The sequence below is a fragment of the Poeciliopsis prolifica genome, unplaced genomic scaffold (genome assembly GCF_027474105.1).
Source record: "Poeciliopsis prolifica strain line A6 unplaced genomic scaffold, Auburn_PproV2 SCAFFOLD021, whole genome shotgun sequence".
In the NCBI taxonomy this organism is placed as follows: Eukaryota; Metazoa; Chordata; class Actinopteri; order Cyprinodontiformes; family Poeciliidae; genus Poeciliopsis; species Poeciliopsis prolifica.
The window spans coordinates 4,519,459-4,537,736 of record NW_026562396.1 but is presented as its reverse complement, the minus strand read 5'-3'; the positions used below and the strand labels follow the sequence as shown (position 1 = coordinate 4,537,736).

Sequence of the window (18,278 nt, the reverse complement as noted above, 5' to 3'; positions counted from 1 at the left end):
TTTACATTTGCAGCTCTTCCGTCAGACAGACGCAGTCGCTGCTTCTGTCGACTTTGAGCGAAATGCTACGCCAGTCCAGCTGAAATTGTCTGGTCCCCTTCTGTCCTGACTCAACCTCACAGGTGCGACGCAAACTTAAACGTGCAGAACAAGCTTCCTCTTCTTTACATTCACTCCGCTGCCTGCCAACAGTCGGAGATGACGTCTGTTTGAGAGCGTGAGTCATGAATCTACTCTTAGTGCAGCACCGCTCCGGGAGGCGGGCCTAAATCTCCTGTCCAGTATTTACGCAAGTGAAGGGAAGGCGGAGTGAGAGACGGGGGGCTTGGAAGCGTGGTGGCAGAGAGGGAGCTCGCTCTCAATGGCTGGCTTGATGGTAGCTGCAGTCAGACGTAGCCTTGGTTAGACCTGTTGGGGTGAGGGTGGAGAAAGAGGGGCTGCAGCCAGTCAAGGCTGCCTGGACTAATTGTGCCATAGATCATCACAGCGAACTATAAGACTTGTGACGCACAGGAATAAGAGCTAAGCCCGATCAATCTGGGGCCGTTTGCTATGGGCCCGCGGGTCAAATCGTAGGCTGATTATAGAATGACGGGCGCGAACGAGCAGGAACGCAGCAGCTGTGAGCTGCACATAGTCATCTCGGCTAATCAAACCATGAGATCAGATTACCACATTCAGTAAGTGATTTAGACAAGTCATTTTACAAGTAAAAGTGACAGAAAAAAAAAATCTTAAAATCTGAGCAATAAACTTTGAAATAGAAGGGTGACTGTGGTTTTCTATGTCTTTGGTGATAAAAATCTAAAAATATGGCCTTTTATGCATTCTCCTGATTTAAGTGAGTTGAGGCATTTTTTTTCCTGCAATTTCAGGTGAGAGTCTTTTGGTATACCTCTCTATAAACTGTGGGCATCTGGAGATTAAAATATTTGCCAGTTTTTCTTCTCAAAATGGGTTAAGATCATACTTTGATTGGATGGTGAACATCTGTGATCAGCTCTTTGAAAGTCTTGCCAGAAACTCTTACTTAGACTAAGGTTGAAGTCTTTCTAAGGCCCGAAAACGCATCAGTCTAAACTTTTCTTGTACCTCTGCCTCCTTGCTTCGTCTTTTACAGGTTCTTACAGATTTCATTACAGCCTTACCCTGTAATTTGCTCCATCCTGACAGCCTTCACTGTCCAGCTAAAGAAAATCATCCCCAATGATGCTCCCACCTCTGTGTCACTGTGATGATGGTGTTTATCGCATCAATTTTTCACGGACGTGTTCAGAATGTCTGGCCTCGCTCGCAATGTGTGATTTGTAAAGATCATGCAGGACTTTTAACGTTTCATAATGTGCCATCTATGCATTACCCATGTCACACTGCAAAATGTCAGATTAAACAACGCAAATGAGAGTATTGAAAGTGTTCATGGTCAAGTCAAGGAGGAAGAAAATGGGGAATTAGTGCCGCCAGCAGCCATAATCCCCAGAAAATACCTGACAACCAGTGACAATTTGTCACTGGTTGTCCTTCATTGTTTTCCGTGTCTCCTACATGCCTTGGAGAGAACTCCTCTGGCTTTCTTTCAACAATGCAACAAACTTGCCAGTCTTCCATACAAGCCACATTCTACGCTTGAGGTATTTTGAAGTATAAAATATCCTTGGAGGAGGAGCTTTGTTCTTTCTCCTGCTACCTTGAATGAAATAACTAACTTCTCTATTGTTGCAGATTGTGTGTTCGTCTTAAGAGTTACTGTCAAATTAAAGCTGTGTATATTGGTGAAAATCCTAGCTGCCTGGAGATAAAATTCATGTATACTAAATATAATTTTGAAGGAGTTTTTTTTTTTTTTTTTTTTTTTTTTGGCTTCCTAATTTTTTTGCAGATAACTTTTAGGAATACACTAGTCAACCAGCCAGTTTCTCTTGGATGTACAGAGATCCATACTAACATGGAGATGTTTTGGCTTTGATTGTCCCAGAAATACAGAATAGCTCATGATGCCTTTGTCCTATTGCTTGTGGGAAAACCACTGGGATTTAATTGTTGTGGTTCTAGCTGCCATTAAGAATATGAGCCAGTACCAACATATATTTATCTTCATTTTGTGGATTTAAACTCTTAAGGATCTTGCTCAGAAACAGAGACTGTAAAGGTCTAATTTAGTGCTTTATTTTGTACATGCGCATGCCGTACTGGTGATGAGCCTAAATTGTATTTTTATTTCATTTTTCTAACGTTGAACTTGTTCATTTCTACTTCAAGTGGAAATAAAACTTATCATTTCTGCATATCCCCACTGTTCTCCAAAGCGTCATTTCAGTGTGTTAAAGAGACATTACTCTACGTACACTTTTTGATTTTACATAAATTATTAGAAGGACCAGCAATTATAACAAACTAATATCAATAAAGTAAAATAAACAACAAAAATAGAATAAATCAAATTTATTTCTGTTATTTTTCCTCGATCTAAAAAGACTGACTGACATTAAAAGGACCTTTCAGTATGAGATTTAGCTACTGCAGTTAAATAAAATGCACACATTAGGACCTTTTTGCAAGGTGTTGCAATAAATGTGAAAGATGCATGTCTTTGGATGCCTTTCTAAAAGAAAATACAGGTCAGAATTTGCAGGAGATCTTATTTAATTAAATAAACTCATATTTAATCCACATGTCCTCTGTCTTTTCCTGTCTTCCAGGTACTTTTAGTTTTTGCCAAAGAGGACAGTCAAAGCAATGGCTTCTGCTGGGCGTGTGAGAAGGCCAACTACAGGTGCAGCATGGTGCGGACGCCTGAATTCGCTCTCGAATGCTTCTCAGAGAAGCATCACGACCTCGTCATCATTGACCACAGACATTCCAGACACTTTGACGCTGAAGCACTGTGCCGGTAAGGCAAGCTCTCTTATCTCTGCTGTAATTAAGTATTGTTTAAAACCTGACACCTTTGAACTGCACGCCTCCGGTTTAATCAAATAAAAGCCGATATTGTCGAGAACATTTGTGTTTTTAAAGAGAACGTCGGAAAGATTTACTCAAGTTTACATTCAACTAAGTTGTTGTGATTACTGGTTTAATTTTTTGTAACTATGATAGTATCATTCAGCTAATATAAGGGAAATATTGAAAAGAAAATTGAATTCTGGGAATTATTTCCTTTGGTTGTTTGTTTTTTATTTTTTATGAGCTTTAGTGGTATCCTAAATAGAAATGCACCAATCCGATATTAGCATATGTATCGATCCTGATAATGAAAATAATTCTAGATTGGGAATCTGTAACAACGTGCCCGATTCATAAGGGTTAATGTTTTCAGTCTAGATCTGTGCTTTTTGCTCTGAGCGATGTCGTGCTTTATTTATTTTAAATTATTTTAGAATTTCTAATTGCACTTTCTGAATCATATTAGCAAAAAGGGTTTTTTTTTTTTTTTGCAATTTATTTTATACATATTTAAAAAAGTTTGTCAACCTGTTGCTTTTGTCAGTTTCAGGTTCTTTATTATTTTACATTGGCTGGTTCACTATTAATTGTACTGATTAAAGTTGGGTTCTTTTACATGTTTGACCACACTTGTGAATCAATTGGTGTGTTTAAGTGTGCCGTACTGGTGTAGAGTTACAAAATACATTTGTGATTGAGTACATTTATGTTTAAGTTTATTTAAAAAAAGGAAACTTTTTAAGTCAGCCCATCACTGTTTTTCAGTACTGGCCGATACTAAAGACACTTAACCTCTGTATCGGTATCAGAAGTGAAAAAAGGAGTTTCGGTGCATCCAAACTCAACTCCAAACTCAACGTTACAACTCAACTGATTCAGGGCCTGTGATCCAACACATGCCAGGTGACCCCGAAGGGACCAGCTGCAGCACAGCTTTTATGAGTTTCAGTCCACATGGCCGTGCCTCTCATTATCTGTGGTGAACGGCCGGCTAATTTTTCTTCGCTCTCTACCTTGTGGATTTATGTCGCACAGTAATGAGCGGTGCCTGGCCCGTACCATCGTCTATCTTTAGCCTCGGCGCAAACCAAAAGTGCATTTACAAACATTCATTTGCCATGCCCGGACGGTATGTTAACCCTATTCATCTTTGGACGGTCCATATGTTCAGTGTACACGCTCAGGCTCTAGTTGGGGGCACTAAAGGGCCTTTATGACCACTGGCTGGGGGAAACCGCAGGCGGACGAGCGGCCCTGCACACTGCATTCTTTCAGATGCCTCGGCACCGCTCGCAGAGCTCCACCTCTGGGCTCTGCCTGCCTGTGAGAATCGGAGCGTGAAAAACTGAAAATACATTGATTTGATGCCACAGGCTTTTCCAACCGCCTCGCTCGCTTGCTAAAAAGGCTCCCTCTGTTTACATTCAGGTCAATGAGAGCGGTCAACTCCTCAGAAAACACTGTGATAGTCGCCGTTGTGAAAAGGTACATGTTTGCTTTCTTCTTTTTTTTTTTTTTTATTGTCCCTTTTGGTAGGAAATGTTGGGAAGAAAAAAAAAGGATGAAAACATAGTGTGTATTCCTGCAGCCTGTCGTCTGTAACAGCCCTCAGATGTTCTCTAAACAAACATTTATCATGTGCTGCTTTGCTTCTAACATGTGTTTTTCGTGTTTGCTTGTTTTTGTTTTTGTTTGTTTGGTTTTTTTTCTAAGGCCAGACAGAGAGGAAGCCTCTGTGATGCCGCTGATCAACGCTGGCTTTAATAGGGTAAGCTTAAAGGACACAGTGGCTTTTATTCTCCCTGAAAACGTGGTTTTCCACTGATAAGAATCAGATTTGCAACTGATGATTTTTTTTTTCCAAGGGAGATGAAAGTTATCGATGATACTCCCGCCCCTTCTGTTTGTTTTGAGAATGTGCCCGCTTGCCGATACGTGGATTAGCATTGCATATTGCAGGTTTTATTTATCCACTTTTGACTGGCCTGTGTTGCTCTGACCCGTAGAGGTATGTGGAAAATGTCAATTTGATGGCCTGCTACAACGAGCTGCTACAGCTGGAGCATGGAGAGGTGCGGGCGCAGTTCAAACTGAGGTGAGTCATGCTTCCAATTACACTACATTGTAGTTAAGCTCTATATCAGTGGTGAAGTTTGCTTATCACGTTTAAGCTTTCTACACCTCAATGCACACGCGCACACACCCCTCCTAACCGCACATCCTTGGACACACAGACAAAAGAAAATAGTCTGCAGATACTTTTTTATACTCTGTATAAAAAAAACTAATAGTGCTGCTGAATGAATCCCTTAAATTACAGTAAATATAACACAAATGCTGCAAGTGCTGTGCATTTAATTTGACATATTTCTGATTGGTTCAATTGAAAAATATTCTAACGTGAAGTGCTTCAACAAAAAAACAACACAGAAGCACCCCATATCATACAATATATAATGATCTTTAAAAATAAAGACAAAACCTGTTTATTTATAACAATGTAGCGACATTCAGCTTGTCAAATTTTTCTCTAACATAAAGCTAATGCAGAATGTTTTTCAGCTTATAAGCTTTTTTAAAATGCATTTTCAACTTTTCTACAGTTGAACACAACATTATTCACACTCGTAACAGATTTAGTTCTGGAGTAACCTTTCCCTTTTTACCAACAAGTTTCCTCTGACTGGTTGTAACATTATCTGTTTGAAGTGCCCTGACTTGAGTCTGATAAAGAAACTGAAGATTATGTTGGTGGAGACGAGGCCTCCAACATTTGGCAAAGAGAAATGGCTAAAATATCAGTGGAAACATGTAAATGGTTATGAGAAGGGTGACATGCAGCTGTATTGCCAATATAGAGTTTTTTATTAAATATTGTGAAGAACAGAAATAATATTTTACATATTTTTCTTTTACAAAATTAATACACATGTAGACTTGTTGTTTCCCATCAGAAACAAACTATTTTGTTAAACTGAAGGGGAAAAAAAACACATAAATGTGCCAGAGGAATTAATATTTCTAACATGTCTTAAAATATGATCCAAAATTAATGTCTTGATGTTGTTTTTATTCCCTACCAGGGCTAGTAATGCCATTTTCACAGCTCTGGAACAAAGCCAAGACGCCATCGAGATCACTTCTGAAGATCAAGTAATTCAGGTGGGGATTAATTTCATTTGTTTCCCCCTCCAGCCATGTGTGTGTGTGTGTGTGTGTTTCATCCTTTCCCTTTGTTCTGCTCAGACCCTTTTTATTTAGCTGCTGTTCATGTCTTAGGATCTCATTCAGGAGTAATAGTAAACTGTGTTATTTAAATGCTCCCAAAACACTGCAGCTCGTGCGTTCAGGATGTTTTCTTCTTAATCTAATGAGCTGAAAATGTCTTCTTTTTTTGCTTCTTTTCTTCAGTTAATTAGGAAACAGTAGTTAACTGTGCCTGAACTCATCGCTTTTCTCTCCCTGCCTTTGCAGTATGTGAATCCTGCCTACGAGTCCATTATGGGCTACCAACAAGGCGAGCTACTAGGGAAGGAAATAATAGAAGTGCCTAAAAGCGAGAAGAATAAGCCTGATCTCCTTGAAACGATTAACTCCTGTATACGAAAAGGAAAGGTAACGTGTGCTCTTCACACTTCCACATCCTTTATCAGCCCCCTGTACGTCTGTAGCCGTCTCCAGTGCACGTTGCTTCGCATCACTTGTGTAAGCACCCCAGATATCCGCATCCCTGCGTGTACGTGCTCCGTCGGCCTGCGCCGCTGGTCATCCAGCAGCTCCGTTTCATGTGCAAGTAATCTCACCACACAGAGCGCAAAGGTCAATCCCGGACAGCCTAACAGCAGGAAGGGTCTTTTTAATCTGCGGGTGGGAGGGGGTGGACATGAAACGAGCGGGCTGGACTCCAGTTGCGCTCGCGCTCTCCATTAAAGCGAATCGCCGTTCTCTGACCCGCTCCGTCTTCACCGCCTGTTGCACACAAACGGGACACTTTCAACTTTTCACTTATCATTCTGTTTGCAATCGTGCGTTGCCAAGCTGACGAGTCCATCGGTCTGTTGTGTTATGTTCCAGGAGTGGCAGGGGATTTATTATGCCAAAAAGAAGAATGGAGACAACATTCAGCAAAATGTGAAAATCACACCTGTGATTGGACAGGGAGGGTGAGTGAGCTGGAGCATGAATCCGTTCCTCACACCGTTTTGTTTCAGCGGCTGTAACGTTGTGCCTTTGTCCTCCACAGAAAAATCAGACACTATGTGTCTATCAACAGGCCTTTCAACGATAATAATAAGGTGAGATTGGCGTCTTTGCTAAGTAGTAAACAATGAGAAGGGTTTATTTTGTTTGCACGTGTCAATGTGTCTTTCTCATTTGTCTGTGCAGAGTGATAAATCCGCTGATCGTGTGCAGGCAGAGTCACAAACAGGTGAGATTCTTAAGTTAATGTGTTTCTATAAACATCAGATTTTTAAGACCTCTCTTAAGCTCTTTGTGGTAGAGATTCACCTCCTTTTTACACAATGTAATAAATAAATAAATGTCAAAAAACACCCAAAATAAACAGAATAAATTAATATTTATCCCCTAAATATGTAATAAATAAATAAATGTAAAATTAATCAGCAAGTTATTTACCGGTATATATTTTTGTATTTACAGAAACTTTGAAAATGAATGTAAATTGTATGAGCTCGCATAATTTCTTCTTGAAAATATTTCCATTTTTGCACAGCAGGATAAGATGACATATTTATTCTTTTTAGTTTTGAAGATCCTAGCACCTTTTTTAAAATTACTATTATTATTTTACATTAAATAACTTAGGACACACTTGCGCTGGGTTTAAAACCGTGTGAGAAATGACAGTCAGTGGTTATGTCAGGTTCAGCTTTCTGAGAAATAACCTTGAAAATAACTTCAATCTTACTTTTAGTGGACCTTGGAAAAAGTACTTTGACGTTGTCTATTGTTCCCTGTTGCACCGTGGCATCAAATGCAAAAAGGAGCCGTCGCTGTGACTGATTACAAAACTCAGCTGCTCGACGTCCGACAAGTAAACAGTGAACAGGGATGGTATCTCTCAGCGGTTTGCGTCAGCGGCTCTGTTCTGTTTGTTTCTGGAGCTTTAATGCATGTTGTCCCAGAGCATTAAATCTCACTCCGTTTCTTCTGCGGCACCTTTTCACCTTGTGCTGTCTGATCGGAATTGCTGGATCAAAATTCAAGCCTCAGCTGACAAAATCTCCACATCCTGCTGGTCATATTAATTCCTGATGTTTTTATGTCGTCCCCAGTTGGCATATGCTTCGTATCATTAAATTTACTTTGCAGTTTTTTTAGTGCTTGCTCTTTAATTATGCCTGTGTGCATAAACAAATCACAAAACTCAATTGCTATTTGTTGTCATTTTTGTTCTTCTTTTTTTATTTTATGAAAAGCCAGATGTCCATAAAAGGTTTGTCTGAATGCTCAAGAAAACAAAGTTTCATTTTCTGTAAAAGGGTTGAGAGTAAAACGTCCATTGCAGCAGAACTGATTGTTCTGTCAAAAGTGTTAAAAAAACGAAATATGAAATACAGTTTACTCATCTGAATCAGTAATGCTGCATAAAGTTTTCAAAATATATATATATTTGTAATCAATTTTATTATACTTCATGGTAACTCCACATGCACCATTTACGTTTATTTTATCAATGTTAGTGATTTTGTGGTGATAGGTTTTCTCTAAATATAATGACTGGTAAAAAAAATGTTCTTACATTTTCCTTGCAAATAATAATAAAAAAAAAACAATAAACAGGACAAATAAATGTTCTCTGCACTCTTTGATGAAACTTTTGTTTGAAAGGTTTGGTGTCCGTATATTAAAAACATGTAGTTAACTGTTTTTAGTCATTTCTAAAGACACGAGACAGACTAACACCAGGTTCTTGTGAAGCAAAAACCTTCCAGTTTACTTCGCTTAGTTCACTTAGTTTGGTTTAGTTATTCTGTTCCATTTGCCAAAAAGAAATTTAAGATACATATATATGTTTTATATATATGTACACAGAAATCCTCTTCACACCAAGCTTAAGAGAAGCAAAACACACACAAGGAAAAAAAAAACCCCAAAAAAGGTTACGTTCTGCTCAGATATGCAAAGACATGGTGATGTGCAAACAAAGCATGTGAACCAAATGTGCTGATGTAAATAACGCAAAGTGTTTTCCCTCCTCCAGATATACAATCCAATAAGCACAAAGACCGGAGGAAAGGCTCTCTGGATGTCAAATCCATAACGTCTCGGGGGAGCGATGGTGAGAGTGAAGGGACACAGATGATGGAAACACTCTGCTTCTTGTCTGCTTACGAAACCTGCCCAGCTGTTTGTGTTTGTGTTGCGCGTTGTTTGGATACACGCAACACATTAATTAGGGCATGGCTGGAAAATCTGCACCTCATTTTGCCGTTGAAGATGTTCTCTCTTCGATCCTAACAGGTAGCTCGCAGAGAAGACACTCCTCAATGGCCCGAATTCACTCCATGACTATAGAGGCTCCCATCACCAAGGTGGGTTCATCCCAGTCCCCTCCGTCCCTCCTGGCCTCCGTCATATGATCATCTCTTACCGTCTCATGACTACACACTTGTATTCTAAAAGTGCTAAAAAAGGCCATGAGCCCTTCTTGTACCATCACCGAAATGGAGTGTAGAAGTCACACACACACACACACATCCATGCCGACACACTGGCTGTTTCAAGTGGAGATGGGTTGATAAAATGCCACATTTCATGCACAAGACAAGTAGGAGCATGTTGGATCGGAATGACCCGCCGTTTTAAGCGGTTTGTGTAGCTTGGATGGTCTGACGCAGCACAAGTCCCCAGGGAGGGGGTCATATGACACACTGCGGTTCTTCTGCTGTATCATTTGACTGTGCAGTCGATCCCTGTGGGCGTCGTCCTCCGGAGATTAGAGCGGTGATACAACTGCTGGCTGTGCGCGCACATGCGTGTGTGTGTGTGTGTGTGTTGGGGGTGGGGATGTGCGCAAGCAAATTAGTTCAAATTTGTGTTTTTCTACATGCTTTGATGACCTTGCCATTGGTGCCAACTGTTAGAGCCGACATTACTTTTCAGACATTTATTGAGAGAATGCAATTGGGTTATGAAAGGATACACATCTTTACATGTTTTTTTTTTTAAATTATTTTTAGTTAGAGATTTTATCTATTCAAGAGCTGGAAATAACCTTTTACCTTATTTAAAAATTTGTGCTTCCCTGGACATTTTAACGTTTTTTTTTTGTTTGTTTTTTCATTTCCAATACAACTGGCACCTGTACCTTAGATAACAAAAGGGATAGAAATCTGAAATTTGAATAAGTCCAAAATAAGCAACATTTGGAAGAATATTTTGCAGGTCTGTGATTGTTCTAAAAAGAAAAGCCTTGTTCAATCAGCTTCAAAAAGAGGTTGATCAGTATAATATGCAAGGAGATATGAGTAATAACATTTAGAAAAACATTTTGTTGGCCTGCCGTGGCCTCAGGGGATTTTTATTTCTTTATTCTCAGCCAAATTTCTTGTGCTTATTTTATTCAAAATTAGGTTTTGTTGTTTTGTTTCCCCCCCCAGATATCTGTAGCTGCCATTTCTTTTCGTTCAATTCAGGCCACATATTTAGAAGCATCAGCATTTTTCTGCTAATTAAAACCGAGACGTCCTCGTTTGCGGTCATAATTAGCGGGTCCCATGTCTGTGCAGGAGGCGTGACGCTTGTTCTGAAAGTTCTATCGATCATCTATATGTCAATAACTGCCTGTTCCTTCCTGCCTCACAGGTTAGCAGTATCAGCTCTGAGGAGTCACAGGGACGTCCCGACATGTTTACTCAGCAACATACAAGACAAAAACAACAACAAAAAAATCATGTGGGATAAAAAATAGGAAAGTTACCGATAAAACACTGGAATTGTTGCTGCGGCTGTTGTTGTGGTTTTTCCATGGCTGCTCAGCTGTATTTTATGACCCTTTTCTCCTTGCGTGAAACAGCAGGAACGGGCTGTTTGTAGCTAGAGTCCAAAGGCTTTAAATGACCCACATGCTATATAGTGGTGCTGGCTAAAGTGTTTTTCTGGCTTTGTTTTTGCCTTTTTTTTTTTTTCTCCCCGGTCCAGCCAGAAAATTTAAATATTCTCACGTTTTCAGTCTGCTTTAGTGTTTCTTGCTCTGTTCCAACTAATATGGCTGTCTTTCTCTCCTTAATCAGGTTATAAACATCATAAACCAGGCACAGGAAAGCAGCCCCATGCCTGTGGCAGAGGCCTTAGACCGGGTGCTGGAAATCCTGAGGACCACAGAGCTGTACTCCCCACAGCTGGGCACCAAGGATGAAGATCCACACACCAGCGACCTCGTCGGGGGGCTGATGACGGTGAGTGACAAACACTTTTGCAGATTCTCGGTCATTGTCACACTTGGTAAGCGACAGTACCCGTTTTTCTGGGGCGTGAACTGTGATCTGTAGTAATAATAAGATCAGGAGTGTGTGATTATTTTCTTTAATTATTATTTCCAAAGAGGAGGACGCAAAGAAAGATTACCAGACACTAGTGGTGAAGAACAAGAAGTAGTGCCAAGTTGGCAGTCTTGGCAACAAACCCAGAGGAAGTGTTAGATTGTCCTTTGTGCTCCTGTAGGCTGGAGAGGAAAGCCCACCCTGCCCTTTCTCTCTCCCTCTGTCTCTGCTCACATACACCCAGCGACATTCGTTTTCCTCTCCACGACCACAGGCCCAGAAACATCCTGTTCTTTGGACCAGATGAACACGCTTTACTTTTACATGAACTCCTCTGTGACAAAGCAATGGCTTTGCTGCTCGATCCCTAGGAAGATTTGTTCAGTAGAAGCGATAAAAGCCGGAGTTACGCTGGGCGGTTTGTCCGAGCTCACGTGGTAGAATCAAGTCGATCAAATGAAGATTGAGGGGAAAAAAGGCAGCTCTCTCTCTTGCTCTTTTTTTTTTTTTTTTTTGGGAGAAAAAGTCCTAAAATAGTAGTGAGGCAGCAGCACCACGAGACAATGCATGGGTCAAAGATGAGCCAGTCTCCTCTTCCTTTTGCACTTGTGAAGTAAACATTTCCCATTGTGACACACACCCATGCACTCGCTAACACCCAGTGTGTACTGTAACCTGTGCTGTGTGGAACAAGTCTGACAGAAAACCAACATAAATGCTACAGCACACCAGTCAACTTTATCAGAACCCAAATATCTAAATAAGTTTTTTTTTTTGTTCATATTTTCTTCAATGTTTTTTGTACATGTTTTATTGAAAATGGGAACTGATCAGATGAGACCGTTTCCCCCTTTTCAACTGCTTATATCTGCAGGATAAACCACATGAATTTCACGTGGAAACCTTGATTCATTTAGTGGTTGTACTTTGGATTTTTCAATTAAGAATCCAATTTGGAAGACCTTTTCTGTTACAGTTCAGACATCTGGGAATTCTAATGTTAAAGTGCATTTTCAAAATTTCAGACACAACAAGCACTGGAAAGGTCGTAATCGTTTCTCTTGATGTCCAAATTCTTAGCAAGTCATCTGTTACACACAGCTGGTATGAGTCACAGTCCTTAGAGAGTCTGATCATTACACTTCCCTCTGCTTGGTTGATTATTTGGGTGAGGCCCCATTTCCCCTCTGATAAGCCCCATTTGCTGTAACAACATACAGGAATCCCCAAAGGAAGAGAAATGACCAAGTTAAATAATTTGCTGTAGATTGGTTAACATACAGTCATAAATAATCACGGTGTCATTCCTGACTCCACTGTCAGAGTTCATAAAACTCATGATTGTATCATTGGGCTGCATGAAGGGCTCTGTATTATATCTGGTGCGATTGCACTTAATGTCTCAGCCGGGGCTACGGCGGCGTCTGGAATGATCCTCCTTCCATAGTTTGTGCTGATGATCTTCCCTCTGAGCTGAACCCCTAATCTAATGATTACAAAAAGGCAAACTAAAGCTTCCCTTCTCGTTTCTCCTCTGAACAGGATGGTTTACGCAGACTGTCAGGGAACGAATACATCCTCGCCACAAAGCGTGAGTTTACATAAACGGTTGACCGCAACCAAAACTTTACCGGGTTGCGTTTCCCCCTGCTCTGTTTGCTAAGATTTTTTGTTTTGTTTTTGCTTTTCTCCTATTTTGATTTTGATTTTGCTCGCAGAGCCCCACCATCTGCCAAGTCACCTGGCGACCCCTCTCTCATTGAACGACATCCCCCCTCGGATCGCTCAGACCATGGAAACTGAGGACTCGTGGGACTTTGACATCTTTAGCTTGGAGGCTGCGACCATGAAACGGTGAGACCTCCCAATCTTAAAGGATGACCGCAGGTGCTTTCCTGTTGTGGAAAGAGTTTTCTCACTGATGGTTTGTGCTAACCCGCCGCCCTAAATCCTCCTGCAGGCCTTTGACCTTCTTGGGCCTCAAGATTTTCTCCCGCTTCGGAGTGTGCGAGTTTTTAAACTGCCCTGAAGCTACGTTGCGCTCCTGGCTGCAAGTGATTGAAGCCAACTACCACTCCAGCAACTCCTACCACAACTCCACCCATGCGGCTGATGTCCTGCATGCTACAGCATATTTTCTCTCCAAGGAGAGGGTGAAGGTAAAATGGGAAATATAACATTTTGAATGCACATAATTGACAATTTATATATTTTTTTCTTAAATAATAATACGAAATCAAGAAAAGTTTGCTATTCTTGAAATGTTGCAGTTGTGTAGCTTTCATTTCTTGAAGTTATTATTTAAAGAGTCTGGCTTTCTGTTAATTGCTTAAAGTCATCTTGAGACATTTAGACTTTTTGAAAGTCTTGTGAAGTTTTTCTTGGACTTTGGCTGCTTACTCATCATTTCAAATGGGACATTTATGCACTTTTTTGCAAATCATCTGTTTCCTATTCTGTAGTGGCACCTATGAAAAATACCAATAATAGTTTTCCATAAAAGTTATTTTTTTTCTTGCACCAACACAACGATTCCCAGAGAATCAAGGAGGAAAAAAAACATTTCATAAGCGTTAACGCGATTAATTTCTCCTATGTTGCAAGTGTTCATTTAGGCCTGATGCTACATTTTGCTTGCCATGTCTTTACTCTATAGTCTGCATAATATTCTGTTATACTCACGTCTGGCTTCTTGGAAACTGAATGCATTAGTTTGTGGCTTAAAACTACAGTATTTTTATTTATTAAATTGTGAAAGTATTCCTAACCCGTGAAGTTTTTACGTTTTGCCATGGTACAACTACAACTTTCAGTGTGTTTTATAGTGATGTCTTTTTTTGGGAGGATGGAGGATTGGAATGTGCCGACACAAAGTAGTGCATACTTGTATGCAATCTCTTTGCAGTTTAAATTTGGCTGTACAGTAAAGGTCTGAGGTTTGTTTGGGAACATAAATGTTCAAACTGCATCATTAAGTGCAAAGAGCAGAGTTGGAGCATCTCACAAGACTCTGGTGTGTCCATCATCTCAAAATGAAGTGTACGGCACAACTTCAAGCCAACAAGGAAGGAAAACTGTGATAATGCCTACTCCACAAAGTAGCAAGAAGAAAGTGACTGTTTATAGAAGGTGAAACTTTCAGACTTTGTTAGAACGCAGAAAACATGTAGCAGAAGGCATTCTTGTCAGATGAGATTGGAATTAAAACTTTTTTGCCAACATACAAAATGTAACAGGTGGTGGAAAACTGACTCCCCGTATCACTCTGAGCGTAGGAATCCCCGTGACACATGGCAGTGGCAGCGTCATGGTGTGGGGATGCTTATTAACCTTAACCTAGTTTATACCTAAATGCTACATATTATTGGGGCTGCCAGAACAAGGTAATGTGGATATAACGGGTCCATCAGTTTCTTCTCAATCCTGGAGAGTCACGGTTTTGCCCAAGTGTGTCAGTGGTTCAGTAACGTGTTGACAGTTGGGACTCGTTAAGCCGATTACCCAAAGCATCTATTTCTGATCTCGGCCCAGTGATCTCTCCAGGCTTTAGCCGGTGAACTGTGAAGTTACATCACACGAGGTTAATGAGTCCCAGGAATTCCATAGGTCAACGTTTGTGCTGAAGGTCAACGTTTGTGCTGAAGGTCACTTTTGCGTGACGGACCACTTGCACTTCAAGAACTTCAATGCTGCCATTATTTTCGAATGTGTGCCCGAATGGACAATTGTGCTGCAGTCAAATGTTCTTTGATAAAGAAAAAGAGAAGCCACTGCCTTAGCCACTGCCTTATTTAGCGGAACCGCTGACCTGCACATAACCACCGCATGCAGCGTAACTGTTGAGTACAGTGATTCTTTTGGCTTAAATCATCACCTTTAGTTTCAAAGATAGTCAGGTGTTTTATTCTCAGTCTTTAATCTAATCTTAATCAAAACTTGTTTGTCCTGACAGCAAAGTTTGGATCCCATTGATGAAGTGGCTGCTCTGATTGCCGCCACCGTGCACGATGTTGACCACCCGGGCCGCACCAACAGCTTCCTGTGCAACGCAGGAAGTGAGCTGGCCATTCTCTACAACGACACAGCTGTGCTAGAGAGCCACCATGCTGCCCTGGCCTTCCAGCTCACCACCAGAGACGATAAGTGCAACATCTTCAAACACATAGAAAGGTAATCAGAGAAGATTATCTTAAAACTGTTTTTTTTTTTTTTAAGTTCTACAATCAAAAACGGCACAGATTTTCTTCTGAGATACTAATAAATAAAAGCCACACAACTCTTTAAAGAAAAAAAAACAATCTCCAGATTTTGGGGGGTTTTTTTCTACTCGTGCTAAATTTAAAAGGGTTAATCCACATCCTGTTGAGGGAGTATATTTGTATTTACGTCCTAATGATATCACAAAAAAGAACATGCTTCAGGCCTTTCTTCAAAAAATCACAAGTTCAGGTGTAGTGTTGTTAGACCATCCATGTTTCAGAGGTGTAACAAGATTAAAATCAGATAAAGTAGTGCAGGTTTTCTCATCTAATCTTAAATCTAGATCTGATGATGTATTTATTGTCACATCTCACTGTAAAGCTGTACAAAGGCATTAAATGAATTTGTCATGAATTATTCTAAAACTGAAAAGTTTAGATAAATTCAACCTTTAATTTAACCACAACTATTCAGTCATCAACAGTCATCAAAATTAAGAGCACACAATGATTTAAAAGCAGACTACTCTGTGAATCTGGGATTTTTTTACATTGAACAGAATTACTGAAGTAAGCTAACTTTTTGATAATATTCTATTTATTATTGACACGCATGACGATAATAGAAAGAAATTATTCTGCTTGGAAATCTTTTGTGATGTTTTTTAAAAAATAATTTTAGATCTTTACAAAAAGGCCTATTACACAAACCTTTACGTATAGTTTTAGAAAATATCATCTGAGTCGGTGGCTGCAGCCTCTTAATAACATTCTTACAGCAATGTTGCATAACTGTCTTAGCAAAAAATGAATAAATAAATGTCTCAATTGGCAGCTTTTGTGCTGAGACTCTGTTTTGCTCTGTGTTGCAAAAATGTCCACATTCAGATTGTATTTGGTGTTATTCACTATTGATTCATTTAAATGGAGTGCGTTCATCATTATTCATAAATCTTTGGGAGCGACTTCTGTTAGGAAGGGCAACAGGCAGCAAAGCGAGTCTGAATTTCTGCTGATGAAAGATCACAGTGTGTTTGTGCGCATGTTTGTTTATTAGCACTGGCGGGACAGTAATGTGATTTGAACCCCAAAACAGAATAGCTCACATGTGCTGGTCCCATTGGAGGAGTGGAAGGGGGGGCGGGGAGCGACGAACAAAGCAGCCATTCATCACCACCGTCACTGTCGTCAGAAGGAGAAAACTGTTTACAAGGGTTTCCATGCCGCTCACCACGCTGTCCCTACCTCCTTCTGTTCCTCCTCCCATCGGTCCCCCTCACCGCCTTGACGTCTTCTTCTTCTCCTCAGGAACGAGTATCGATCGTTACGCCAGGCCGTCATAGACATGGTCCTCGCGACGGAGATGACCAAACACTTTGAACACGTCAACAAGTTTGTGAACAGCATCAACAAGCCGCTGGCCGCTCTGGAGGAGAACGGGGTGAGGTTTAGCATGATATCGCGATGAAACACTGTGATCTTATTATAATGACAAATACTTATTAAATAATTGCGTTTACAGAAGTAACATTACAAAATTTCCATTCTGATTTCTTTGAAATAGAAAGAAACATGATGTCTGACTCTGTCTCTAGAGATCCATAAACCAGCAGCAGAGTCAACAAAGATTTTAGATTTTAAATGACGATGGGATCATATTAAGCGGTTGAACGACCTGTTGGTTCTTGTGTTGGAGAGCGGGAGAATTTAACAACCTGGTTCTATCTTTACCGTCTCTGTGCGGAATGCTCAACATGGATATTAAAATGTTTTCAGGCATGGGCGTAAGAGACGCGTGGGACATGTCCCCCGCACTTTTTTTTTTCTGTTCAAACGGTTGTGAAGATGTGGTAAGGTGATTCTCCGAGCTGTCTTTAAACGCACCACGAGCTTGATGCCTGTTGCGCCTGTGGATCTGATCGCTGATCAGAACCTGATGCAGAGCTCCACGGTCTGCCATGTGCAGCAACCAGCCAGACCCAAAAAGGATAAAAGCTCAACTTTGCACTTTTCTTCTAAACAAACCGAGTAAAGTGATCAGCTGACGCTGCTGCACACAGATAGCAAAATGTTGACCACTTAATCCAGCATGTCTTATTAAATTAGTTAACAACACAAACTGTTATAATCTATTTACATCCATTGCTAGTTCGTTAATACCAGGAATAAACCAAGCTGTCTTTCGTTTATGCACAGAAGTTGTGCTCACTGTTACTTCCCACAGGTTCAAAATAAATCTTTATATTCACAAGAGAATGAGTCATGTCAGGGAGCAGACATTAGTCCAGAGACCAGCAGCAGGGACAGAGATGCAGGATCTTCTGAGGTAAGGAGGGATTTTAACGTGATGAGAAAATCAGATCTGTTACAGGAAGAAACCAGGCAGGTATCTGAACAGGGTTTTCATAGATATTTCAGAATTACACACATTCGCTCTCCAAACTATTTTTGACTGGGTTATAGGAAGCACAGCGAGAAGGCAATGTCTAGTTTATTTTTAGACTTTTTAAAATTATTGTCAGCTATTATTTGTGTTCGAAAAGGCAGCAGATATAGGGCATTCACTTTTTATTTATCTTGATTAATTTGCACATCTGTGCTGTCACATTTACCTGACATGGCGCCGTCA

At 40.4% G+C, this 18,278-nt stretch overlaps 1 protein-coding gene across 4 annotated transcripts in view; it reads left to right on the top strand.

Moving 5' to 3' along the window:
* pde8a (phosphodiesterase 8A) overlaps nt 1-18,278 on the top strand; it is a 54,047-nt gene that overhangs the window by 31,663 nt on the left and 4,106 nt on the right. For 3 of the 4 annotated variants that reach the window (XM_055044853.1, XM_055044854.1, XM_055044855.1), the window contains 17 exons: nt 2,700-2,890; nt 4,372-4,428; nt 4,657-4,711; nt 4,950-5,038; nt 6,027-6,105; nt 6,418-6,558; nt 7,018-7,106; nt 7,187-7,238; nt 7,330-7,372; nt 9,170-9,247; nt 9,430-9,500; nt 11,202-11,366; nt 12,993-13,041; nt 13,169-13,304; nt 13,411-13,609; nt 15,403-15,620; nt 16,958-17,090. In XM_055044853.1, coding sequence (XP_054900828.1) covers nt 2,700-2,890; nt 4,372-4,428; nt 4,657-4,711; nt 4,950-5,038; nt 6,027-6,105; nt 6,418-6,558; nt 7,018-7,106; nt 7,187-7,238; nt 7,330-7,372; nt 9,170-9,247; nt 9,430-9,500; nt 11,202-11,366; nt 12,993-13,041; nt 13,169-13,304; nt 13,411-13,609; nt 15,403-15,620; nt 16,958-17,090 — 1,845 coding nt within the window. Of the gene's footprint in view, nt 1-2,699; nt 2,891-4,371; nt 4,429-4,656; nt 4,712-4,949; nt 5,039-6,026; nt 6,106-6,417; nt 6,559-7,017; nt 7,107-7,186; nt 7,239-7,329; nt 7,373-9,169; nt 9,248-9,429; nt 9,501-11,201; nt 11,367-12,992; nt 13,042-13,168; nt 13,305-13,410; nt 13,610-15,402; nt 15,621-16,957; nt 17,091-17,903; nt 17,976-18,278 lie in introns of all 4 variants that reach the window. The other variant, XM_055044856.1, reaches the window with a different exon arrangement.